The sequence below is a fragment of the Hyperolius riggenbachi genome, chromosome 2, assembly GCF_040937935.1.
Source record: "Hyperolius riggenbachi isolate aHypRig1 chromosome 2, aHypRig1.pri, whole genome shotgun sequence".
NCBI classification, from domain to species: Eukaryota; Metazoa; Chordata; class Amphibia; order Anura; family Hyperoliidae; genus Hyperolius; species Hyperolius riggenbachi.
Genome location: NC_090647.1, coordinates 309,452,160 through 309,479,702, shown reverse-complemented (window position 1 = coordinate 309,479,702; position 27,543 = coordinate 309,452,160). Strand labels below are relative to the sequence as shown.

Below are 27,543 nucleotides of genomic sequence, written 5' to 3'. Positions count from 1 at the left end.
TACTTCACACTTGGGAAGAGGTTTTGATGTTGGTGTGCTGTGCCATGTTATCTCCACACATAGGGCTGGTGCACACCAGATCGGTTCTGAAGCGGTTTTTAAAACGCTTGCAGGGGGAAAACCGCTTGCCTAATGAAAGTGAATGGGATGGTGCATACCAGAGCGGTTCGTTTTTTCCGCAAACGCAAACTCAGGGGCTGCAGCATTTTTGAGATTTTGGAGGCGTTTCTGCCTCAATGTTAAAGTATAGGGAAGTGGAAAACATCTCTGAAAAACGCTAGATGAGAGCTGTTTTCCAGGCGTTTTTGTTACAGAAGCTGCTCAGTAACATCTTTACTGTAACAATATTTGTAATCAGATACACAAAAACGCTCCAAAAAACGCTAGGCATGATTAGAAAACATGCCTAGAATTGCTCTGAAATCTGCTTCAAAAACCTCTAGCGTTTTGCAGATCTGCTAGAGGTTTTTGGTGTGCACTGGCCCATAGTGTTGTGTGTTTCTTCCAAACAACTCAACTTTGGTTTCATCTGTCCACAGAATAATTTGCCAGTACTGCTGTGAAAAATCCAAGTGCTCTTTTGCAAACTTTAAATATGCGGGAGTTTTTTTGGATAACAGTGGCTTGCTCTGTGATATCATCCCATAAACTCCATTCTTGTTTAGTGTTTTACATATCATAGATTTGCTAACAGACTTTTGTAAGTCTTTAGCGGACACTCTAGGATTCTTCTTCACCTCATTGAGCATTCTGCGCTGTGCTCTTGCAGTCATCTTTACAGGACAGGGCAGTCATCTTTACAGGCTCCCTCTCACCTAGGTGCTGACATCACACTGTAGGAGGGGTTTCACCACAATGTCAGTCATACAGAGCTCCCTGATGATCTGTTTGAGAAAAGATAAATCCGGGCCTCCCGTATTTGGTCCTGTCAATAAAGCTTTTTTGGATTTGGATTTGGGAAAGGGGGTATCGGCTACTGATTGAGATGAAGTTCAATCCTTGGTTGCAGTTCCTCTTTAAATGTATCTATATAGAATTTTGCTGTTGCAGGCTATTCAGCTTCACCAATGTTCTTATTCTATACAGTCATGTATCTACTGAATATAAGTCAGTCAGTTGACTAGCCAGCACAGCAAGTAGAGATTTGCATCCACATATTAGGGTTGACATAATTATGATGAAGGATTTTATTTGCAGATTGTGTGTGTGTAATTTTTTTTTGCATCTTTATGGGATATAAAAACACAATAGAACTGTCAGGCTATGTAGGTCAATGAGCTCACATCTTTTTACATTCACAGAGAAAAAGGACTATTATTTTTTTTTCTGCATACCTATCCAAGTCTCTGTATTAATATACATTATTACTAACTGCAAATGTGTGGATTTCAACACATATGAATGAGAATGATATGTATCAGAACATATACATGCAAATGGGATTTCTAGCGAAGAAGCCTAACTTGTTGGCTATTATAAACACACACACTCACACATCTCTCTTTGTCTCTCTCTGTGTATAAATAGTTCTGCTATGTAGTGCTACTGTAGCTCTCATATAAAAGTACTGCGGAAGGACACGTGTGAAGCATTAGCAGTTAATGTTGGTGTGTCATAGTCCATTTTGTCATACAAGTAACTCTGTATCAAGCAATAAAATCACCTTACTAAGCCAGAAGTAGTCATACTTAATTAAATGTCTGCAGCTGCACAGATGATGTGTCAGTGCTGCATATTTATGTCGTGCTGTCGAGTGCTTGAGGTGGTTTGTTATTGAAAGGAATAATCCTTACAGCAACTTTATATGTTTAAAAGGAAATAAATATGGCAGCCTCCATATTCTTTTTACTTCAGTTGTCCTTTAAGATCATACAGACTGAAAGAAAAGATCATAGTTAATTGTTCCACAGCACTAACAAATACAACTTATGATCATACTTGCGCTCATTTCTATGACAAACTGTAACGCTGATTGACAATTGCTTTAAAGGACATCCGAGGTGGAAATAAACTGATGAGAAAAACAATTGTATTAATTCTCCTTCTAAAAATGACTTTTTAAGATATCCCACAGTTTTATTATATATTTAAAGAGACACTGAAGCGAAGAAAAAAATATGATATAATGAATTGGTTGTGTACTATGAATAAATACTAGAAGATTAGCAGCAAAGAAAATATTCTCATACTTTTATTTTCAGGTATATAGTGTTTTTTCTAACATTGCATCATTCTATAATATGTCCAGATTACACAACACTCAGCATTCAAAATGAGTCTTTCAGAGCAGTCTGTGAACTAATGAACTCTCTTCTGCCAGAGGAAAAGTAAATAGTCCAATAACACTTGAGATAATAAAAGTCAGATAACAGCCCTCTCCGCGACTAACTTAGTCGGAGAGTTTAATAGCTTTTTTGCATAGAGATAACAACTGGAGTTTCTCAACTCTTCCTGTACTGGAAACAATTACACTGATGTATCTGATCTTAATGTTTTATTTCTTAGCTGTGCTACACATACAAATCATAATATCATCATTTTTTTATTCGCTTCAGTGTCTCTTTAAATCTAGTTTTTACGGCTTCATTGTCTCTGCTCAATGACACCTTCATTGAAGTATGCTAGAGCTCAAATCTATGAATTATTCACCCTTTTTATCTCTTTCGTGCTCCAGGAAGCCATTTACTGACAAGAAAGTATATTATGGCTATATTTACTTCTCATTGAGGGTTATGCTATAGTCTGACCCTGTCCGACCCAGTCTCATCCCAGATAGATATTGTCACTTGCATACCTGATGTTTAACTCTTTCAGGTAGAGAAAGAAAAAAATAGGCCTAGTTATTTGTGTGCTAGGCACTGTACATACACATGTCTATCTCATCATGTCACATGTCACCTCAGTTGTCCTGATCGATAATGCAATCATTCAGAACTGACTGGGTCCACCAGCTTCTTTGTGTTCTTAAAATATGATCAGAATAATCTGATCGAAAATACAATTGTTCACTAAAAATTGTAACATTAATGACCACCTTGGGAATATTGAAGGACAGTAGATAGACAAGCACTAAACAAGAATGTTAGTTATTAAATGCATGATATTAGGAAATGACTACCATGCACTGTTTGACTCATGTATTAATGTTTTACGTTTAATATTTGAACTGCTATTGTGAAACCTTTAAGTAAAGCTTAGAGTCGTATTTGCACAGCTAAAAAGCAATAGAGTTGTGCACTGATAACAATTTGCAAGGAATTCCTCATACAGATGAAATGCCCTTAGAAAAAATGCTTCAATTATTAAGGAGGTGTTAAAATTTGAAATGAATGTAGCAGACAGTTAAAGAGAGTGCCTTGTAAAGCACTGCAGAAACAGAACATGCTGCTATATAGAGCAAGCAGATATTCCAAACATGCTACAAATAAAATGGACATTTTTATTAAAAAAAAAAAAAAAAAAAAAAGACAATTAAATAAAAAAAACATTGCAGCAGTAATCAGATGCCACCAACAGAAAGCTCTGTTGGTGGCAAGATTAATGTGTGTGTTGAGTTATATGGCCATGCAGCACACTGTTAAAGCTGCAGTGGCCTGAATTGTAAAAAATGGCCTGGTCACTAGGGCGGTGTAAGCCTGTGGTCCTCAAGTGGTTAAGAGCGCTTTGCAATACAAGCTAAAATGTTTGTGAAGTTTTGACTTGATGTACAAGCAACGTCTTGATATTCAAGCAAAAAAGTATAAATGTGTCACGTCATCACAATTGAGCCGATAGTTCTTCTCCCTTTGGTGCATAAGGATTGTACTTAATTGTTCTAAATGTGAGTGTAGAGACTGTTCAAAGTCACATTTCCATGAAATCCTCAAAAGTAGCTCATTTTTTTATTTTTAACTGTCATCCTACCTAATAAAAGCAGCAAGTGCCCCTGCGTCCTGTCCCAGCCATTGGGACAGGACGCAGGATGGGCCCAGGAGTGGGCTGGGCGGGTGGGTGCGCACGCGGCCGGTTTGCAGGTGAGTGTGCACTGCGACAGACCTAGATCCCATTTTTAAATGGGCTTAGGTCACTAGTTGGATATGTTCCTTGTTAAAGCCACACACACACACACACACACACACACACACACACACACACACACAAAAAAGGTTGGGGCGATCCAACAGGTGGCAATGATTCTGTTAGTTATAGTGAAAGTCTTGTTTGCATTTTTATTTTATACTATTTTATAATAAATGTTTTTATTGTGGAACGAATCAACTGGGTTTGCATTAACCTCCTTAGCGGTAACCACGAGTTCAGCTCAGGGTAGGAAAAACATGCTAGGAGCGGTATCCCCGAGCTGAACTCGTGGTAGCCGCTGGGAGGTCTCAGCAGAGCAATGTGCTCAGCGGAGTTTTAACTTACCTCCCAGGGGATCCCGATGTCAGCTGCCATTTTTAGGATCTAAAAGCATGCAAAAAAATTTCACTGCTTTTAGACCCTAAAATCCTGAAAGAATTATAATGCCAAGGGGGTTAATTCTTATGGGGAAAATGGCTTGGATATAAGAGTGCTTTGGATTACATGCATGTTCCCGGAACAAATTATGCCTGTAAACCAAGGTTCCACTGGACTTTGTCTGCTCATGCTTATTTGATGTTACAAGTACACTATCATGGCTGCAATCATCTAACTTATTTTAATTTTTTTTACATCCCCTATTGTTTTTTGTTGGTCTTCAGCACATTATATTCAGTGTCACTTGTGAGCAGCATGATTTCACCACCAGGCATAACTATGGTATAACCATGTACTCCATTACCTGACCATAACATTTAACTTGTAAAATGTAAAGTGACAGCACATATTTAAAAAAAACAAATTGTAGGTTCTCCCCGCCCAAACACTTTTAACCCCATTTTCCCTTTTCCCCATGCAGGCCTTTTTTTAATGTTTGTACTGATGGATGGATTGGTCTGTACATGCAGATAGGCACCCAGTATAACAAGTTAGAACTCTTTACCGAAGAAAACGGGCAGAGATGAATCATACACAACCATCAGAAAATACAGCTTACTTAGAACAGAGAGGAACAGACAGAATGGATACAAAAACACAATACCATAGAGATCATAGAGATAATCACTTCATTCCACAGACAGTGACATCTTGTGGTTGATTACTATACTGCAGTTTAAAGTAATTCTGTTGATACTGCCAACATGTATTAAATCCAGTTTGTGAAGGTTTTTTTTTTTTATTGAAATCAAACTTTGCTCATTCTGACTCATAGAAGCAAATTGCAAGTAGAATTTAGCTCTTGCGAAACTTCGTAGCTTATCACTATTAGACATTGGCTGCAAAATAGCAAAGCTTGCTCTGGCCATGAAGGCACGATATACTCACAGCCATTGCACGATATACTCACAGCCATTGAGACTTGAGAGGTTTATGATAACATGTGGTTTACATCTCTTCAGCTCCTCTTGAAAAGAAGAAACAGCGATGGTGTCGGGCAGAATATTCGTATAACCCAGGCAAGCCAGATGAACTGGAACTCATTGGAGGGGAAATACTTGAAATATTAGAGGAGGTAAGATGTTCAAAAAGTATTGGCATTTGCTATTTCCTTTTCCCAAAATATATAAAGGTCTGCACTACATAGGGTACTCTTACTACATACTATAGTAATGCTACAGTGCAAATATCACCAACAAAAGCACCCACTAAGGCAAAAAAACAAGAGCATATAGATATGTAAATGCATTAACCATTCATTCACTGAAGACATTTGTTCAGTTCACTTGTTGTTCGCATCCGGCTAAGTCTTTCACTATGAAGTAGAAGCAGAGCCAGATTATTAACAAAGTAGCCAAGGCACCTGCAGATGTCTCCTTAGTACCTTGCTTCCTTAGTGTGTCCACTTTAACAAAGGTCTCTCCCCTGCACAACTTGCAAGATTTTATCACTGGCTGGCTGACACTAGTACCAGCAAGTATCCATATATAAAGAGATGCAGGGACCTACCACTGTTCCTCCACTAAACATCATTATTATCATCTGCATCCAACTTTCAAGCAGGAAGAGTAGCGGGATTAAAAGGCAGCTATTCTTCATCTATCTGCAGATACATATAGAGGAGGCCTTTAGGGAGAGCGCTTGCCTCTGCCTGGTACTCCTGGTGTGCCTGCTACTCTTCCTGCTTGAAAGTCAGTATGATGTGATGTGGTTATCAGCAGTAGCACGGTTTGGTGGCTGCTTATAGTAACAGATGCAGTGTACTGTGTGCTGGTCATTACTCTTTATACGATCATCTGTATCCTCCAGTTGCTACTTGCTGCAACACCCAACTGCTGCAATTGCATTGCAAGACTCAGTAATCATTTTATGTAGATGCGTGATGCATTGCAGTGGCTAATGGACACAGTTGATAATGATGACTGCCAGGTGCAATGAGAGGAGTTCAAGTTCTGACTCCTATTTAGATATGCAAGAAGTTTTAAATCAGGATGATACCATTTATTGGCTAACTAAAAATGAATAAAAACAAGGAAGCAAGCTTTCGGCCTTGCAGCCTTCATCGGGCTTACAGCCTGTTAGTTTTCAGGCTGGTGGTACAGACAGCTATATACATGCAACATCAAAAGGGAAAACAGATCTTTTTTTCAAGCATAAATACATGTCATTAAGATGCCTTAAGAGTAACTGTTAGCCCCAAAACTGAAAATGAAATCTCTCTTGCAATCTTTTATTTACTATTTAAATGAGCCAAAAAGGCATTGTAGAAGTTAAAAATCAATATAATTTTTTTACTATGTATCCATTTACCCCAGCTCCGGACGCAAAGCCGCATAGCAGATACTGCTGAGCATGCATAGCATGCCTAGCTCTGCCCGACCCCCCTCTCCCCCCCAGGTCCAGGTGCCGATATATGCTCACTCCAAACAGCTGACCGCTCTGAAACGGAGAGAGAGCGGGAGCACTTCCAGCGCAGCCACCGCAGAGCAGCCGCCGCCGAGTCACATGTGAGAGATGCACGTGCATCTCTCAAAACTTTTTATATTGGTATGAGGCTGATGATATTTGAACTCTTTCTCAGCCTATATAGCTGAACTTGTGAACTCAGAATTTATGATACCTCTGTGTCAGTCCAAATCCCAGGTCTGGAAGCATGGTATAAACAAGGATCCTTATCTCAGCTAACAACCTCTCACCCCATTTAGATGCTCTGTCTCACTTAAAGAGTAACTGTCAGGCTGCAAAAGCTAATTTAAACCTCTATTCTCCTGTGTTAAACAGTTTAGAAGGAAGCCAAAAAGACAATACTGCAGTTAAAAATCTCTCTTAGTTTTGATGTGTGCTTATCAGCAAAGCTGTTAGACCCAAGCTCTTAAGAAGCCGAGAGCCGCATACCATACTGCAAAGCATTCTGGGGCCCTCCCCTCGGCTGCTAGTGATAAGTTACAGGGCTCGTGTTACAAAAGCAGCAGCCCACAGCACTGAAAAAACTCCCGGCAGAATACACTGCAGGAGTCCGCTATTGTTCCTAGCCACATGGCTAATTAATATTCACTGCACAGTAGTGTTATTTATTACGAGCTTTTCTGTGAGTGGAATCATCAGGAAGCAGGGAGGACATGAGGACACATTTGGCTTCATAGGAGACAGACAAACATGGAACCTGCCATGAGCTGTCAGGAGCATCATTCTCTGCAAATACTATATAAAGATTCTGTGAAATCCAAACATGGACAGTGAAATGCATATGTAATTAAGTACAGCCAATGTTTAGCTACTGATATATGTGTTTATTTTCTTTGAGACCTTATACCTAACAGCTCCTCTTTAAGGCATCTTAATGACATGTATTTATGCTTGAAATAAAATCTGTTTTCCCTTTTGATGTTGCATGTATATAGCTGTCTGTACCACCAGCCTGCAAACTAACAGGATGTAAGCCCGACGAAGGCTGCAAGACTGAAAGCTTGCTTGCTGATTTTTATTCATTTTTAGTTAGCCAATAAATGGTATCATCCTGATTCAAAACTTCTTGCTTTTACTGATGGCTAACACGGTACAATACCCTACTGCTACTACTATTTAGATATGGATACCTGCCAGGCCTTAGCCATGCTAGCTGAATAGTGCAGGTCCTGATTCACTGTCTTTACTGCTGATCTTAGCACTCCTATTGCTCATTTCATTACTTGTTCCCTGATGCCCCAGAACAGGAGTAGAATGTCAGAGGGGAAAACTGTATTTCAGTGCAGCAGTCTGATGCAGACTATTACATAAACCAGTGCTTGGAGTCCTGCTACATGTATTTAAAAATACAAGAAAAAGGACAGGACAACATAGCAAATGTTAAAAGTAAGATTTATTTTTCTTAGCTTTTTAAAATATACACTTATTTTACATTTGAAACTTTGTGGGATAGGGACATATTTATCATGTTGTTCCAGTACCATTTCTTTTAACAACGCTTTTTAAAATGTTGAGGACTGTGAAGATACTGTAGTTGTTGTCACAGGTGGCCCCTACTTACAAACAGGTTGCGTTCCGGGAGATTGTGTTAGCTGAATTTGTTTGTAAGTTGAGTCATGTGTTTTACATAGTGAAACATGGATAAATTATTTACTTTCAGACTCTAGATTTGGACAAGTTGTTTAACCACTTGCCGACCGCACGCTTATACCGTGCGTCGGCAAAGTGGCAGCTGCAGGACCAGCGACGCACATCTGCGTCGCCAGCTGCAGCCTAATTAATCAGGAAGCAGCCGCTCGTACGAGCGGCTGCTTCCTGTCAATTCACGGCGGGGGGCTCCGTGAATAGCCTGCGGGCCGCCGATGGCGGCTCGCAGGCTAAATGTAAACACAAGCGGAAATAATCCGCTTTGTTTACATTTGTACGGCGCTGCTGCGCAGCAGCGCCGTAAGGCAGATCGGCGATCCCCGGCCAATCAGCGGCCGGGGATCGCCGCCATGTGACAGGGGACGTCCTGTCACTGGCTGCACAGGACGGATAGCGTCCTGTGCAGCCCAGATCTCCCGGGGGTGGCAGGTAGGAGAGGGAGGGGGAGGATTTCGCCGAGGAGGGGGGCTTTGAGGTGCCCCCCCCCCGCAAAATGCCAGCCAGGAGGAGCGATCAGACCCCCCCTGCACATCATCCCCCTAGTGGGGAAAAAAGGGGGGCGATCTGATCGCTCTGAGTGCCCTTTGATCTGTGCTGGGGGCTGCAGAGCCCACCCAGCACAGATCACCTAAAACAGCGCTGGTCCTTAAGGGGGGGTAAAGGGTGGGTCCTCAAGTGGTTAATAACGTTTTTGGTAGTTTTCAATGTGCTTTTAATTTGTTTTAAACTACTCAAAGTCTATGCAATACTGTAACATGTAACAATAAAAATATAAAATGACAAAAACAGTAACTTTGTTTTGTGCATGGAGACAACTGTGTTTGTATGTATGAAAAATTGTAACTGGAGTTGTTTGTAAGTAGACTATGCATCTGGTGCTACATCTTGTAGACAAATATTTGTTGTCACACCATTTTTTTTCATCTGCTACAAAATTAACCACCCCATGAATGTGGTTATGCCTCTAGTTGAAGTCTGCATGTATTTCAGGTGTTACATTGTGCAACACTAAGCCACATATTTTCCGCTCAGAAAAAAAAAATTAAATTGCATTGAAGGGAGGCCTGTAGTCTGTTTATGAAGAAGTAATAACTTCATCTTTAGTGCTGCAGCTACCAATGCACTGAAGGAAATAGTCGGCCTTGGAATTCCACCTCAAACACTGATCTACAATGCCAGTGGACACAGCGATTTCCTGCTTCATGGGGTACAGAACTATGATAGGTTCGAGTCAGATTTTCCTAATGCTGTGCCCCGTCTGTCTACAATATGTTACTGACCCGTATTATACACAGGTGTATCCATCATCTCATTTACCTTAGAGCAATACACTTTGTCTGCTTGTTTTCTGCTGAATGCTCTGGTCACCACGAGCAAACATTATGCAACCCAGGGATGGGTTTAAATAGGAACTCAAGACATGTATGTGATGATTTGCTCAGCTGCCTGTGCAGGCAGGCAGCTTTTTGACCATTGTGTAGGTTTGCATGCTGCAGGACTCTGGAAAGAAGAGCTTCTGTCAGTTTTGCAGCTTGTGCTTGCTGAGGAATTTGCATACGTTGTCATGCAAATTGCCTGGCCACATTCATTGGAGGCGTGTACTATAAGTACTATGTGTGTCCCACAATGCTTGGCTGTTCATATGGATTCCTTCCTGTGAAACACTCTGGAGAGTGTCAGCCATGCTCTTTGTTTGAAGATCAGCTTAGAGTAATTCCTGGAAAACTGCACTAGGCAGGTTTCCTTAGTGCAGTTAGGATTGCTTATCTGTTTGTTTGTTCTGTTGCCATTGTCCTGTCCCAACGGTGGTCGACAGGAAATGGTTCTGATCTCTGTTCTTGGAGTATAGCTGGTGCAGCGGTTGCTACCAGCTATCTCTTCTGATCTGTCTCATTGGATCGCGCTAGCCACTTTTCGCTAGCGCTGTGGATCCTTCTGTTCTGTCTCATTGGATCGCGCTAGCCACTTTTCGCTAGCGCTGTGGATCCTTCTGTTCTGTCTCCTTGGATCGCGCTAGCCACTTTTCGCTAGCACTGTGGATCCTTCTGTTCTGTCTACCGGGATCGCGCTAGCCACTTTCCGCTAGTGCTGTGGATCCTTCTGTTCTGCTACTCTGTACCTGGATCGCGCTAGTCACTTTCGCTAGTGCTGTGGATCCTATCTCCCGCCTGTTCCTGTTTTCGTGTCTGTCTTGTCTGCTACGAGCGCTTGCTGGAGGCTCGGTGAGGTAACCGTTGAGCAAGCGCTCGCGTCCTCTGTTTCATGTTTGTCTGTCATTGGTTAGTTAGGTGTGCTTGTCTCTATTGTGCTTATCACATGGAGACCGCGCATAACCGCGTGCACTGTTGCGAATGAGTGCGGTGTCCGCGGTTAGCTAGCGTTTGTTATTTTCCGTATCTCCTCATTGTATTATTTGCTGTGCCTTTGCTAACCTCATATTCTGTTCCGATCTGCCTTGTGTCACGTCTGGCGATCGCACCTATCGCGATCGCGTTCCTGTTTCATATCTGCTATTGTGTGTGCATTGTCGCGGGGTGGCGACTAGGTTGGCGCACACACATACAACCTGTCCCTTTGCTCGTCTCATTCGCAATCGCCTCTCTTGCGATTGCGTTCTGCGCTTTGTACAATTCCTGTCTGGCATTTGTGGAGGTACAGAGGATTGGTTCCTCTGCACTCCCCAGCGCCATCTGCCGACAGGAATTTTCCCTCTACGGGTGCGTAGCACCTTTTGCTGGGTGCCTGCAAATATACGCTTGTGGAGGATTTCCGCCGTGTCAGCGCACGCGTTGTGCGCTGATCACGGAAAAAGTTCCACAATCGTTACAGTATGAACAGCCCAACCCAAAACCCCAGTGTAGATGGAAATTCCGATTTGTACGATTTTGTTGAGTTTGGGTCCTGTGTCTTTAAGAGCTTTAAAAGGCTTAATTCAGAGACCAAGGCGGAATTTATTTCTGAATGTGTGAGGTTTTGCCTGAATCCCACCTTTCAGATTTCTGATCCGTCCACGTCGGCTCTTCTGTTTGCCTATGTGCTCTTAAAAGACGATTTGTTCACCTGGGCGTATGATCTGTTAAAAATCAATTCTTGGAATGATAATCTGTATCAGTTGCTTGCAGTGATATTCTCTCACTGGTTTAAACTGCCTGGCTTACCACCTGCTCTGATTGAGTGTGTAGCTACTGATAAGTCAGCTGATCTTTCCCTTCCATGCAAAACTTTTCAGTATGACAATCAGTTCAATGTGTCTGTTGCCACTTCAGGTTTTAAACAGCAGACATGCAAAGTGGCTAAAAAGAGAAAAACTAAAAAACGCAAGCATCGGAATAAAACACTCCCTATTGATGTTTGTAATGATGTTGTTCCGTCTCCGGCTTTTTTGCCCCAATCCAAAGCTCATGTGGATCCTGCTATAGGTAGGATCGCACACTATATTAAAGCAGTTAAAAAATCTGTTCTTGTTCCTGAACTCCACCCCTATGGAGATTATTTGGATACTGGCCTGTTTGAACCCCCATTTGCTTCCTGGGATATTGGGGCCTTGCTGGAAGAATTCGATTTTGATTGGAAAGCCTTTTGCGATTTTTACATCGCAAAAAGCAAAAATGTCTTGAATGCTTGTCTCGATTCAATGTACCTTCTGACTGATTCCGATGAATGTGACAAGGATGATGTGGATCTGGTGATCTATGTATGGCAAACAATTTTGGATGAGTTGCACACACACCAACCAATTGATTCCAATAAAGAGACATCGTTGTCGGATGATTGTTCCTGCCTTTCTGGGGTAAAGCATGAGAGACTTTACTTTGTGCAATCTGAAATGAATGAGTGTGCCGCTGTGGTTGATTCCTGTGCGAATCCTGAAGGATTCTCTCCTGACAGTGTGCAGTTTGAATCTGTGCGATCTGATGCCTGTTTCTCGGATGTTCCTGCAGATTGTGATCGGCATGAGTCTGCCGGTTTCCTCAAGGATGTGTGGGATCCTTTGTCATTTAGTAACAGATCTTTGAGATCTTCCGTCTGTGACCCTGCTATGGGGAAAAGTTCTCGACTATGCAGCGTCAAAAGTAAAATTAATATGCCTAATAAAGTTTATCCTGTTGACGTCACTATTTCTTCTGCAAATGAGTCTCTGTCTCACCCTGTTCACACCTGTAAGGGCCCGTTGCCTGGGGACAGTTGCTCCAGCGTTTCGGTCCTAGATGCCTTGCAGTCTGCTCTGCAGATCGCGAAGGTTTGCGCTATAGAAGCGTCAGTTTCACAACCTAAAGTGAATTTTGATTCGCAGGTTTTGCATTCTGATTCCTCGGAATTCGACATTGTTAGCCGAATCTAAGAGTGAGACAGCGCTTCGGTTTTGCGAATCTGATGCTGAACCCTCTTTGCCTTATTCAGAGATGCTTTCTCTGAACCTGCCCTGTACCATGAATAAAAACATGTTTTCCTTTCACACTGACGTTTGTGAGCCCCTTTCTTGCTCTGAGGGAAGTTCTGACTCTCCACCCTGTACTCTGGATGAGTCAATATTGTCTTGTACAATATCTCCTGCCCTGCCCCTAGAGGCTCGTCTAGGTATTGCTGCTATTTTTACCTGTTTTTCTGCAGTTTTGGAGTTGCAAGCTAGTTTGACTGCTACGCAGAATTCTGGGTGCAGTGAGATTGAAGTTAGGGAGTCAGTGTGTGTTCCAATAAATATACCTGTACATTCCCCTCATGATGATGAGATCCAGTCTCAGTTTGTGGTGGAACCTTCCCTGGGACATCTGCCCTGTTCACAAAATAAAGTTCCAGTTTTGCCCTGTAACATGGATAGTACAGAATCCTTCTTAGAAAACTTTAAAAATGATGTTCTGGAGGTCTCCGAGTTCCTCCCAAAGGGTGCATAACTTGTAGGAGATGTCTCCTGCCCCCCAAGTCCTTCTGAGGTGTTGCCCTCTTCCGTAGGCATTGCTGCCTTGCTGGCTACCTTTTCAGCTCTGGTGGAGCTTCAGTCATGTGTAGTCAATGATGATATTGCAGTCACAGAAATTTCCGAATTTGAATCCGAGTCTTCTTTTGAAAGTCCAGTGCTTGAGACAATTGCTCGTGATGATTCTCTGCCCGGTCCTGGTTTTGGTTTCCTCATGTCGGACTCTGAGGTTGGCAGTTCCCCAACATGTCCTGAGGTTTCTCCTGTGCTGGTGTACCTCAATGTGCTCTGTGACCCAGAAAGCCCAAGTGTGCCTCGGTTACCAGTATACTCAGATGCTTCCTCGGTGGAGACATGTTCTGATTTAGCCTGCCTGCTTGCATGCCCAGAAGTGGTCCCTGAAAGTCTTGATCTTGATGGGTGTCCTCGTAATTCTGAGTCTGGAATTGTCATTGGTTCCATAGGGGTTCTTGATAGTTCTCCATGTGAGCCTGGTGATTGTTCTGCCCTCTTGGGATCTCTGTGGAGCTTCAAAAGGTTCTGGGAGATTCCGGGAGAAATTTTGCTTGGTACCCTGGATAAGATCAACGGTGGCTTTTGTGTTGTAAGGGACACTTCGAACAAGTTTTGTAGCAGATTTGGTATTTTCGGACGCTCCTTGGAAGGTGGTGGGTATTGTCTGGAGGGTTTCGGTGGCTTCTTCTCTGGTATCCACAGTCCTGATGGGTGTTACGCTGAGACGTGTAGTGCTGATGGGCATGTTTCGGTGGCTTCTGTTTCCGATGAGGTCGGTTTCAGGTGGACTGGCTCTGGAATTGGACCGTGTCGGGCTGTCCCGACCTTCATGAGTCTTCAGTTTGAGTCTGTTGCTAATAGCACTTTTGAGGGTCGTCTGGAAGTCGACCCTGGAGGGGGGGGGGGGGTACTGTGATGATTTGCTCAGCTGCCTGTGCAGGCAGGCAGCTTTTTGACCATTGCGTAGGTTTGCATGCTGCAGGACTCTGGAAAGAAGAGCTTCTGTCAGTTTTGCAGCTTGTGCTTGCTGAGGAATTTGCATACGTTGTCATGCAAATTGCCTGGCCACATTCATTGGTGGAGGTGTGTACTATAAGTACTATGTGTGTCCCACAATGCTTGGCTGTTCATATGGATTCCTTCCTGTGAAACACTCTGGAGAGTGTCAGCCATGCTCTCTGTTTGAAGATCAGCTTAGAGTAATTCCTGGAAAACTGCACTAGGCAGGTTTCCTTAGTGCAGTTAGGATTGCTTATCTGTTTGTTTGTTCTGTTGCCATTGTCCTGTCCCAACGGTGGTCGACAGGAAATGGTTCTGATCTCTGTTCTTGGAGTATAGCTGGTGCAGCGGTTGCTACCAGCTATCTCTTCTGATCTGTCTCATTGGATCGCGCTAGCCACTTTTCGCTAGCGCTGTGGATCCTTCTGTTCTGTCACATTGGATCGCGCTAGCCACTTTTCGCTAGCGCTGTGGATCCTTCTGTTCTGTCTCCTTGGATCGCGCTAGCCACTTTTTGCTAGCGCTGTGGATCCTTCTGTTCTGTCTACCGGGATCGCGCTGGCCACTTTCCGCTGGTGCTGTGGATCCTTCTGTTCTGCTACTCTGTACCTGGATCGCGCTAGTCACTTTCGCTAGTGCTGTGGATCCTATCTCCCGCCTGTTCCTGTTTTCTTGTGTCTGTCTTGTCTGCTACGAGTGCTTGCTGGAGGCTCGGTGAGGTAACCGTTGAGCAAGCGCTCACGTCCTCTGTTTCATGTTTGTCTGTCAATGGTTAGTTAGGCGTGCTTGTCTCTATTGTGCTTATCACGTGGAGACCGCGCATAACTGCGTGCACTGTTGCGAATGAGTGCGGTGTCCGTGGTTAGCTAGCGTTTGTTATTTTCCGTATCTCCCCATTGTATTATTTGCTGTGCCTTTGCTAACCTCGTATTCTGTTCTGATCTGCCTTGTGTCACGTCTGGCGATCGCACCTCTCGCGATCGCGTTCCTGTTTCATATCTGCTGTTGTGTGTGCATTGTCGCGGGGTGGCGACTAGGTTGGCGCACACACATACAACCTGTCCCTTTGCTCGTCTCATTCGCAATCACCTCTCTTGCGATTGCGTTCTGCGCTTCGTACAATTCCTGTCTGGCATTTGTGGAGGTACAGAGGATTGGTTCCTCTGCACTCCCCAGCGCCATCTGCCGACAGGAATTTTCCCTCTACGGGTGCTAAGGGATCTTCACTAAAGTTAGTGCAGCAGATGAAAACATGCTTGAAGAGTTGAGAATAATATTACCAAGGCCAAGAAGGAGCCTTCCTGAGGAGATGAGAATGTACTTATATTCCTCCAGTTATATTTTAGATACTTGTCCAGAGTGGCATGCTAAGGCCTGTTCACTTATAACATGGTGGGCACTGCTAGTGTCTACAGTGGAACAAGGGCGGGTGCCACATGATTACATGTGAATGAGGCCACCAGTCTGGATATACGTGGATACACTGTATTTTCTATATGTGGTCACACTTAGGTGTGAAGAGTATTACTGAAGCAAATAGGCTGTGCTAACAGGCCCATAATGTTGTACTCGAGTGAACTGGCCCCGGGGGATATTAATGTATATATTGGCAATATAAAGTACTTACCGTAATTATAAGTATTGTCTTCACTTTGTATCATACATAGAACTACTGGCCCATCATAAATGTGACAAATGATTCTATAATAAGAAGGAACAAGTGTAGGTGGTGAGAGGGAGCCCTGCCCCATGAGCTTACAATCTAAGATAGTAAAAGTAAAATAATTTGTTTTCTGAATTCCTCAAACAAAAACTGTCACTATTATGTATTTAAAATATTTCACCACATGGTTAATGCAATGTTTTTTACACTATACAGATTGAAGATGGGTGGTGGTTGGGCAAAAAGGGAGATCTAGTTGGAGCATTTCCTTCAAACTTTGTGCAAGAAGTGGCTGAGCCTCCCCCAGGTAAACATTATTATCAAATGACACTGACATTTTTCTTGTTTCATCGATATGTCATTTTTGGATTTTTTTTCTCTTTTATCACATTGGAACTCATCTTCTCCAAGTTGCATTTGAGCACTGAGGATCATGACTATTCTGCTGAATACACACGTTGCGATTTCACGCGCGATTCCCGGGATCGATTCGATCGATTTGATTATTTCCAACATGTTCGATCGTGTTTCGATGGATACAGCCGTCGATTTTGCATATTAAGTATGCAAAATCGACGGCTGTATCCATCAAAACACGTTCCAACATGTTGGAAATAATCGCATCGATCAAATCAATCCCGCGAATCGCGCGGGAAATCGCAACGTGTGTATTCAGCATTCCAGAGTGTAAGAGGTTAACTGAAAGAACTTGTGACTGCATTATATGCAGCAGTCTGTTTGCCATGGAAGTTTAGTTTTTTTTTTCTTTTACTAGTGTCCTAGATTCACACACAGTGCACGCTTCGCTCCACATCTCCTCGGCTACGCTGCATTAAAGTGCAAAAACAGCAGTTGAATTCTTCCACACCCTGTACACAGATTTTCAATAGATTTCAGCATGGAATCTATTGAAATCTATCCATCAGTAAAAAATGGAACTGTTTTTACAGGTGAATTTTTTTTTGTAATAATGGGTAAAAACTGAAAACAAAGACTGTTAGGGCCCTGACACACCAGAGAGCGTTTTGTGGGTCATTTTTGTTTTTCAAAAAACACTTCCATTGACTTACATTAAAATTGCGGCAACATTTTTCAAAAATCGCGATCTTTGCTATTTTGCAGTGATTCTAATGTAAGTCTATGGAAGCGGTTTTTTAAGAAAAGAAAACAACCCACAAAATTCTCTCCCGTGTGTCAGGGCCTAACACAACACATGTATAACATATTTTTATTAACTTGTTTGTTGACAGCTCTCCACGTTATTTTCAGTAACACTGTAGAGGTTTGTTGCGATAGTCAAATGGACCACACTGTATTTAATAGACATAGCTTCATCACATAAACATAACATTTTGCACGTTCTTTATCTGTGCAGATAAGATTGCAAATTTTAAGAAAAACAATAAACAAAGACCAAAGATGATGGAGATATCTTTTACGCCTAAAGAAGAAGAGACGGTAAGACAGCTGAAATGTATCAAGAACTAAATAGAAGGGACATTATCTTACAATCAGACCAGATATTCTTCTGCTAGGTAGAATGTTGTACTGACCTCACCTCACCTTTGGGTGAAATGAGTAAATACTCACTGCATATTATGAAACAAAAAGAACAAATAATGATCACAAGTGATGAGCACAAAAAAAATGTAAAAAATACAATATCATACAAATTCATTGACCTAAGAGAAAATAATATCAGTCATTGGCCTCAATTCACTAAGCTTAAGGCCCGGTTCACATTAGCGTTCCCTGTCCGGATTTTCCTGATCTGATCCGGACCGTATACTGTACAAACGGAACGTACGTTCCGCATAGCAATGCAAAGTCTATGCGGACGTTCACACGTGTCCATTCCGTACAGTACGGAGCCGGACCGGATCCGGACTCCGGACACTTTTCCAACATGCGCTATTTTTTGGGTCCGGATCTCCGGCCCACGCACCCGGACCGGAGCCGGACCTGAGCCTGACAGCACCATCCGGAACACAGAAACCAATGGGGAACGGAAAGCACAGAACACACTGCCTACAAAAACCTGACGTTCTACCCCACTTCCTATGCGTATCCAAGCGGCCATTTCGGATGGGGACACATGGGCCAAGCATGTCTGGAGTGGAGCAGCAGTGACAGTCGTGCTGGAGCTGTTTGGCAGAATGTCGGAGGTGGAGGTGAGGCCTACAGCGGAGGAACCTGATTCTACAGGTGCACCTTGTGCACCTTCTGCTGACCCCAACATTTTTTTATTTGAATTTCACTATTTTTTGCCCACGGATCCGGATGGCAGCCTGATGCATGCCTGATACAAACTGACCGGATCCGGATCGGAACCGTACGGTTCTGATCAGGATCAGGTCCTGATCCGATCAGGATCCGGTCCGTTTACTTGTCAAAATGCAAGTGTGAACGGGGCCTTACTCCTGTCTTTAATAACTCTTCTGAGCTGTTTTACAGTTATTACAATTATATCACCATGGTAATAACTGTAAAACAGCTCAGAAGAGTTATTAAAGATAGGAGTTAAGCTTAGTGAATTGAGGCCAATGTCTCTAGCTGCTAATTAATGATCAGACTGCTGGCTAATTGATTGGCAGCTGCTTAGGTTGCTAGGTTTTATTTCTTTCCACCCCTGGGTGTTGAGTTATGGTTTGTAAATATTCCATAAAAAGCAATGCTAATGGTGACATTCATTATAACTGGTACACATCTTCATTTACAAAGTGTGATCTCACTTTGCATATTCAGAATGAGGACGCATCACTCTTTTTTTTTTACAAACTCTTTTCTCATTTTAACAAGCCTGGTTTATATAAAATGTAGGAGCTGGACTAATTAAAACTTCATGGCCAGAGTTACTTGAGTGATTGATTTTTGCACCATCAGTATTAAGGTTGCCACACACCATACAATTTTTACATTTCTTTTCAATTTAAGAATTACAATCAGTTCAAGAATTACAGATTTACAATCATTTTTTCTGATTTATTGTAACATTTGAAAAATCTGATCAATGTACCACACACACACACACGTGTTTAATTTCCCCCCTATTATGAAAAAAATTGCTTGGGTTTATGCATGAAGAAATTGACACCACTCAATTTTCATAATAATAGATCAGAAAAGTCCACCAATACAGGATATCCAATCAGCTGTCTCAAATGATTAATAAAAAAAAGCTTTATATTTTTCTGTACAACCAATCATTTTTATCAATTTGCTATAGAATCCGATGATTTTATTGTACGTTGTGTGGCCAACTTAAAGAGAAACTCCGACCAAGAATTAAACTTTATCCCAATCAGTAGCTGATACCCCCTTTTACATGAGAAATCTATTCCTTTTCACAAACAGACCATCAGGGGGCGCTGTATGACTGATATTGTGGTGAAACCCCTCCCACAAGAAACTCTGATGACTGTGGTACTCCTGGCAGTTTCCTGTCTGTGAACCCTGCTGCATTGTGGGAAATAGCTGTTTACAGCTGTTTCCAACTGCCAAAAAAGCATGCAGCAGCTACATCACCTGCCAACAGTAAAAATGTCACCATGCAATAAATGTCAGAATGTAAATCAGGGATTTAAACGATTTTACAATGGGCAAACAGGGACTAAATCATTTATACATAATTATTGTAAAAATGAAGCACTTTTTTATTACATTATTTGCACTGGCGTTCTACTTTAAGTCTGATAAGGTTGGCAGGTTAGTGTGTGTTTACCCTTAACGTTAGGGATACCTCAGTTTACAGATTAGTTGGGCTGGGTTCACACTGTGCACCTTGCAAATTGTGTGCGAGTGTACTGCAATGGACACTGTGTGAGTTATATCACATTATTGCAAAGCTTAGTAAAAGACTATGGAATGTGCCCACATTATCCAGGAATGTGCAAGTTAAAGAAAACCTGAACTGAAAATAAAAAGTCAAAATAACTATACACAGGTCATACTTACCTCCTGTGTAGTCGACTCCTCAATCTCTTTCTCCTCTCCTGCATCCCATTTGTTTACTGTGATCAATGGATTTCTCTGTCCTCCATTTTAAAAATGGCCATTACCCCCTAACAGCTTCCTGGTCAATGCCCTGTTAAACTGTAATATCAGTAATATAAAATGTAATGTGTCTGCGCAGTACGCTGCCAGTGATATCAGTGGGAGCGAGGACACAGCCGTGCAGGCACAGTGGTTTTGCAACTTTAAAGTCGCAAATTACAGAAGTGAACTGGAGCATCAGTGAGTGGCTATGCGGGCACAGGACGTCTGCGGGGGATCGTTAGAAGCCCCAGGTAAGTTCAACTCTTTTCCCCCCCTACAGTACTCCATTAAAGCTCCCACCAAGCAAATAATTACTGAAAATAAGTCTCATATGATTTTTTTTTACCTACTTTTAGTACCTTTTCATTTGCTAAGTGCTGAAAGTTCTTTTTTATATTGGACATTAAAATTGTCTCCTGGGAGAGAACTCCGGGGAAAAGTTAATTGGATAAATGGCCACAGTCTGAACACAGCCCATTAGTGTTAGTTTATTTCAACATAAACGTTTATTACTGCTGTGCAGGGTCATCTCCCTTGATAGTTTTTGCCGGTTTTTCATGTGCACCCACTATTTATTGTACAGCATTGCATGCTAGTATTTCATAAGTGACAGTTAATAACAATATTAATAAAATAGTTAGGGTGTGTACACATATCCAACTTTGAGTGACAATTGATTGCCCAATCTTACCAACTCCATGTAGTGTGAGGGCCAACAGATTTTGAATACTATGAACAGTTTGTGCAGGTAAGCCCTCGTACTACATGGAGGTGGTAAAACTGGCCAGTCATTGGCCAATTAAAATTGAACGTGTGTATGCCCCGTGTGGAATAGTGTTATTAGAGGTTAGAAGGTGTCAATGCTGTTTATCTTTTGCAGGAAGATTAGCAATTAGAACTAGTTTTATAACCTGCTTTGTTGAATTTGATTGGCCAATTTTACCACGTCCTTGTAGTGTGAGAGCTTACCTGCACAATCTGTTCATAGTATTCTAAATCTGTTGGTCCTCATACTACATTGTAGTGGTAAAATTGGCCAGTGATTGGTCAATCAAAATTGGATATGTATACCAGGATTTATTCAGGAGTGGTTAGTTGAGAGCCAACCTGTTTATTCCTAGAGATGAAATTACCAACTGATGTATCGCTTTAATGTTGGCTGATAGATACTTTTGAGTTGGATTGGTTAAAAAATATTCTTACAGTGCATGTATGCAAAAAGTTAACATTGAAAATGCATACGGTAACAATGCATTTATGGCTCAGTTATACAGGGTGCCTAACTTGGGCATATGCTGCTTATTTCATTACAGGCCAAAGGTGAACATAAAACTGAAGTAAATAATGAAAAAGGTAAGGCATAATTCTACATGGAATTTTATATAACCATATCTGTCTAGGTGATTATACAACATCATTACATTTTCCAGCTGCCTACTGAATTTTCAACATTCTTCATATCATCCACATGTTCAAGGCTTCTTTCTTTTTTTTCTCACTTTGGGTCGGATTCAATTACAACATTTTACAGCATTAAGGGCTGTCGATTGTGGAACTTGTGCAAATTCACATGATTAAAACATTGTTGGGAGGATATCAGTCCTGCTGGCCATGCAAGAAAGAGCCTGTTTTAACGTCTTGCAATCTAAGCAATTTTTTTTGCCTGATTTAATTAGTGATTTGAGATGTGGGGAGTAGTCTAACTGCACCAATGCGGGAAGATGACTGTTACACTTATTACTTGCTTTACCCAGGTGATAATCCATATTGCCCACCTCTGCACGATTTGTGCTTTTCCTTTTCTATTATTTCTAACCACTTCACCTCCAAGGGTTTTTCCCCTTAAAAACCAGAGCAATTTTCACCTTTCAATGTTGCGTCCATTCATCTGCCAATAACATTATCAGTATTTGTAACACTGAAATGATCTATAATTGTTGTTTTTTGCCACCAATTAGGCTTTCTTTAGGTGGTACTTTTTGTTAAGAATTATTTTATTCTAAATGAGTTTTAATGGGAATAATAAGAAAAAATGGAAAAATTCATTATTTCTCAGTTTTCGGCCATTATAGCTTTAAAATAATACATGCTACCATAATTAGAACCCACACATTTCATTTGTCCCAGTTCTGCACCGTTTTACATTTTTCCCTAGTACAATGTATGGCGCCAATATTTTATTTGGAAATAAAGGTGCATTTTTTCAGTTTTGCATCCATCACTAATTACAAGCCCATAATTTAAAAAGTAACAGTAATATACCCTCTTGACATATGTAGTACAAAAAAAGTTCAGTCCCTAAGATAACTATTTGTGTTTTTTAAAATTGTATATTTTATTTTTTTTTACAATCATTTTTGGGGGGTAACTATTGGGGAGTGTGGGAGGTAAGGGGTAATTTTAAATGAAAAAAAAATGTTTGGAGATGCAATTTTACTATTTGGCCACAAGATGTCATTGCACATAACTTTCCCGTGTTTAGTATTACTATGTATTGGTTCTTGTGAATGACGACGCCATCTCATAGATGGCGGCGGTCATTTATACGGGGACATAGATCAATGGATAGCAACTGTGTTCCCATTCATTGATCTCCCACCTAATTATTGGTGGTGAGAATGAGCGTGGGAATGAGCAGGAGTTCACGGTGGCAAGGGACGAAGTAGCTATATCAGTGTTGAGGGATTTTGCAGGGATGTAGTTAATCGTCCCAAGGGAGGGGAGGTGGTAATATTTTATTTAAACTCAGATAACAGCCAAACACAAACACACACACATCCTTTTTTACCTCATACATGCTTCTACTGAGCTGAGCATGGGGCACCAATGCCTGAACAAAACTATCCTGATCCCATGACATGGGTATAGAGACTCTACAAGAGGGGGCAGAAATCTCCACCCTCCGCGGAATGCATTGAAGTCAATGCACGATGCAAAAATGTTACATTTGGCGGTGGTGTGGTGCGCATGGTTTCTGATCTCATCTGTAAACTTATCTCTCACTCCTGAATCTTCTCTGATAATGTATTTGTTTAGCTTAAACCCTAAAGGTAGCCATACACTAAAGGTACATACACACGTTTGATTTTTTCAAACGACCGGTTGTTTGGATGTCTGAGCGATCGGTCGTTTGGTTGTCAAATCGAGCGTGTGTACAAACGATTGTTCCGCTGATAAGACTGGATTTGACTGATCCGCCAAGCGGATCCGTCAAAACCAGCATTATCAGCTGAACGACCATTTGCACACATGCCCGATTTGACGTCCAAACAACCGGTCTAAACGACCAGTCGTTTGGAAAAATCAGACGTGTGTACGCACCTTTACAAATGGCCACCAGATCGACCAAGAGATAGATCTCTCTCTGATCTAAACTGATCAAAAAGGGATCTAATTTTGCCCATACACTGCACACAGGTTTGAATCCATTTCAGCATGAAATCGATTCAAAACCTGTGGAGCTGCCACTTGCCTCGCCGTCCCCTGGCCTCCCCTCATTCGGGCTCCATCGGCTAGCAGCAATAACATCACCTGTCTGGCCGGCGCGAGTCCACAGGATCTGTGCTGTCCTCACTTCTTCCCCTCTTCCCTTCCTGTAGCATTCTGTGACTAGCGGAAGTTCATACTGTAGAGGGCGCTCTACTCTTTTAACTTTGGCTAATTACAGGACGCGACAGGAAGTGAAGAGGAGACTGAGAAGAAAGTGAGACAGCATGGCCCCCCGCGGACTCGTGCCGGCCGGACAGGTGATGTTATTGCTGCCGCTTTGCTGCGTTGGTCGTTGCCAAAACGCATGCCGCTAGTGACGCACACTCGACCCGCCAACGATCGAGCAAATATTTCTGTCGAGACTGATCGACTGAATCGACCGATGTCGGTTGGCAATTGGTCAGCGTTTGCGCTAACAATTTCACAGCAGATTCAATAACAGTGATCGAATCTGCTGTGTATCGGCGGGAATTCGACCCAGTGTATGAGTTAGACTGCCGCCGACATCTATAGATGTTCTGTGCCTTTTTCATCCATACATCATAGAAGTCTGAAGCTAGGTTTCCACTGCTGCGAATATGGGCCGATTCCCCGCCCACAAATTCGGATGGCATTTGGCAGCCTATTGAAGTCAATAGGAAGCATCCGAATTCATGGGTGGGGAAAAATCTGACGGCCTACAGCATATTCTCACATCACCCATCCAATCCCATAGCTGTGCATCATGCGGCTAGAGGGATTCGGCTGCGAGACACTGGACAGCTGTGCTGGCATCGGAAACGTAGCCGAAAAGCTTTTAAATACAAAACTACTTCTGCCTGCAGTGGATGTTTATAGGCTGTTTTGTGTTCTCAGATTCCTTTGCCACAGACATCTAAAAGGCATTTAGTACAAAGTTTTGACTCAGTGCCAACTTTCTACTTTACTTGAAATATGCAAATAATTCTAAGTTGATGCAGAAATATGCAAAAGTTGCTTCAAATACACTGTATGCAGCTTGAATATGGACCAGTGAAATGCTTTTACTGCAAGATTTGATTAGTCCATTTTACAATAGATTTTCATAACAATTAGTATAATATTCTATCATAATAATTAGGATAATTCTCAATCATCTTAATTGTATTTGCACCCCAATAACAATTCTACTGACTAGTTATAGTTAGGACTTTGGTACATGGAGATTTGGGCAAGACATATAATAAACACTATACAAACGTAGCTGGCACTGGCATGTAGTTTTTTATAAAAAAAAAAAAAATAGCTGTCAGTCTGAGGGTTAATCTAAATTTTGGCCATCAAGAGGGTTAAGAAAGGATTAGTGTAAGCCTGTATAGCTGAGTTGATAAATGTGTTGTTCATTATAGTATAATCAGTTTGGTTTCTGTGGATTCCCTGTGGGCTCTTTCATGTGTATAATGTTCTGGGAGGAGGCTCAATCATAATATGTGCAATTACCCAGTCATCACCTTCACAAAATTGTATTAGCCTCTTCTATCTTTCATTTCTTGATTTAAAGCCATGGTCTCTATACAATGTGATAATTTTGGAATCTACTCTAGCACTAAAGTATATCTGAGACAGGCAGAATTAAAAAATGATACCGTATATACCTGGGGCTTTCTACGGCCCTTCAGACTGCTTGGTCTCTCGCCGTCCTCCTCCGCTTCCTGGATCCACCGCAATTCAGTCTGGTAATCCTGTCAGTTTGCGCTGTTGCAGGTCCGGATTACTGGACTGAATTGTGGAGAATCCAGAAGCCGGAGGAGGATGGAGAGGGACCAAGCAGCCTGAAGGGGGCTGGACGAAGCCCCTCGGTATGTATGCAACTTATTTCTTTTCTTTTTCTTTTTTTTTACTTGTTTCAGGTTTAAGCCCCCCATTATGTAAATTGCATCATCAGACTTTGCTTTAGAGGTTGCACCTTTTTCTAGAACTGCTCTGTATAATCCTGAATTGGCGCGTGTACATTAACCTCCTTGCCGGTTATCCATAGCTCAGCTCGGGGTAACCTGCACAGGAGGATTTCTCCAGGCCCCGCTGGGCCGATTTGCATAATTTTTTTTTCAGTGCCAGGCAGCGCTTAGGGGTGGATCGGGATTCCCTCTGATGTCCCGACGTCCATGACGTCGGTGACGTCATCCTGCCCCGTTGCCATGGCGACCGGGGAAGCCCTGCAGGAAATCCCGTTCTGAACGGGATTTCCTGCTTACTCTGATCGCCGGAGGCGATCGGAGTGGGTGGGGGGATGCCGTCGCTAAGCGGCTATCATGTAGCGAGCCCTGGGCTCGCTACATGATTTGGAAAAAAAAAAAAGTGCTGTGCTGCCTCCTTGGAGGCGGGAATTGGACCGGAAAGGAGGTTAAAGAGAAACCATTTGAATGGCTCAGCTGCCACTCCTCGGTCATGTATTGATACCTAAAGAAATTCCTTAAAGTAATTTTATACTTCAAAACAATGACCACTCTATCGCAATACAGATCTCTACCATGCCTGTGATTGGAGTTACACTTTATGCTATTGGAGTTATTTTTGCAGTTATTTTTACGTGCTTTGACACACTTTAGACATCTCAATTTGAGACTAAGACTAGGTCCACACTATAATGGATTTGTGCCATACGTGGTCATAGTGAGTGTATTGTCATTGTTCCTGGCAATGTACCCCAGTTCCCAGAGTCAACATGGTGTCTGTTGCAGTGGACATGTCCTATGTAACAAGCTATACATGCCTGGTGTGCTGAATTATCATGTGTTGCACAACAGAGCGTTCTGCTCACTGCAACATAGACAGCTGATCCATTCACAAAAGACATATATGAACGGATACTATGCTTGACATAGCATTTGGCAAGATGTTCGTTGATCTGCTGTCTTTTCTGATACGATAAACGGTCTGCATTAGCTGCTGTTGTGAACCAGGCCTTACTAGAAAAGTAATTTCAAACTTCCACTGTGCCAGGAATTAATTCCACACCAGATGTGGTGAACTTCAAAGAATCTGCTGTTTTTCTGCAGGTCTTTATCAAAAAAATTAGCATATTGTGATAAAGTTCATTATTTTCTGTAATGTACTGATAAACATTAGACTTTCATATATCTTAGATTCATTACACACAACTGAAGTAGTTCAAGCCTTTTATTGTTTTAATATTGATTATTTTGGCATATAGCTCATGAAAACCAAAAATTCCTATCTCAAAAAATTAGCATATCATGAAAAGGTTTTCTAAACGAGCTATTAACCTAATCATCTGAATCAACTAATTTACTCTAAACACCTGCAAAAGATTCCTGAGGCTTTTAAAAACTCCCAGCCTGGTTCATAACTCAAAACTGCAATCATGGGTAAGACTGCCGACCTGACTGCTGTCCAGAAGGCCATCACTGACACCCTCAAGCAAGAGGGTAAGACACAGAAAGAAATTTCTGAACGAATAGGCTGTTCCCAGAGTGCTGTATCGAGGCACCTCAGTGGGAAGTCTGTGGGAAGGAAAAAGTGTGGCAGAAAACGCTGCACAACGAGAAGAGGTGAACGGACCCTGAGGAAGATTGTGGAGAAGGACCGATTCCAGACCTTGGGGGACCTGCGGAAGCAGTGGACTGAGTCTGGAGTAGAAACATCCAGAGCCACGATGTAAAGGCATGTGCAGGAAATGGGCTACAGCAGGTACCGCATTCCCCAGGTCAAGCCACTTTTGAACCAGAAACAGCAGCAGAAGTGCCTGACCTGGGCTACAGAGAAGCAGCACTGGACTGTTGCTCAGTGGTCCAAAGTACTTTTTTCGGATGAAAGCAACTTTTGCATGTCATTCGGA

General features: G+C 42.2%; 1 protein-coding gene across 2 annotated transcripts in view; it reads left to right on the top strand.

Annotated features, from left to right (window-relative positions):
• Nucleotides 1-27,543, top strand: part of SH3D21 (SH3 domain containing 21) — an 87,838-nt gene that overhangs the window by 18,314 nt on the left and 41,981 nt on the right. For both annotated transcript variants that reach the window (XM_068269062.1, XM_068269063.1), the window contains 4 exons: nt 5,460-5,572; nt 16,419-16,509; nt 17,578-17,660; nt 21,551-21,590. In XM_068269062.1, coding sequence (XP_068125163.1) covers nt 5,460-5,572; nt 16,419-16,509; nt 17,578-17,660; nt 21,551-21,590 — 327 coding nt within the window. The remainder of the gene's footprint in view (nt 1-5,459; nt 5,573-16,418; nt 16,510-17,577; nt 17,661-21,550; nt 21,591-27,543) is intronic.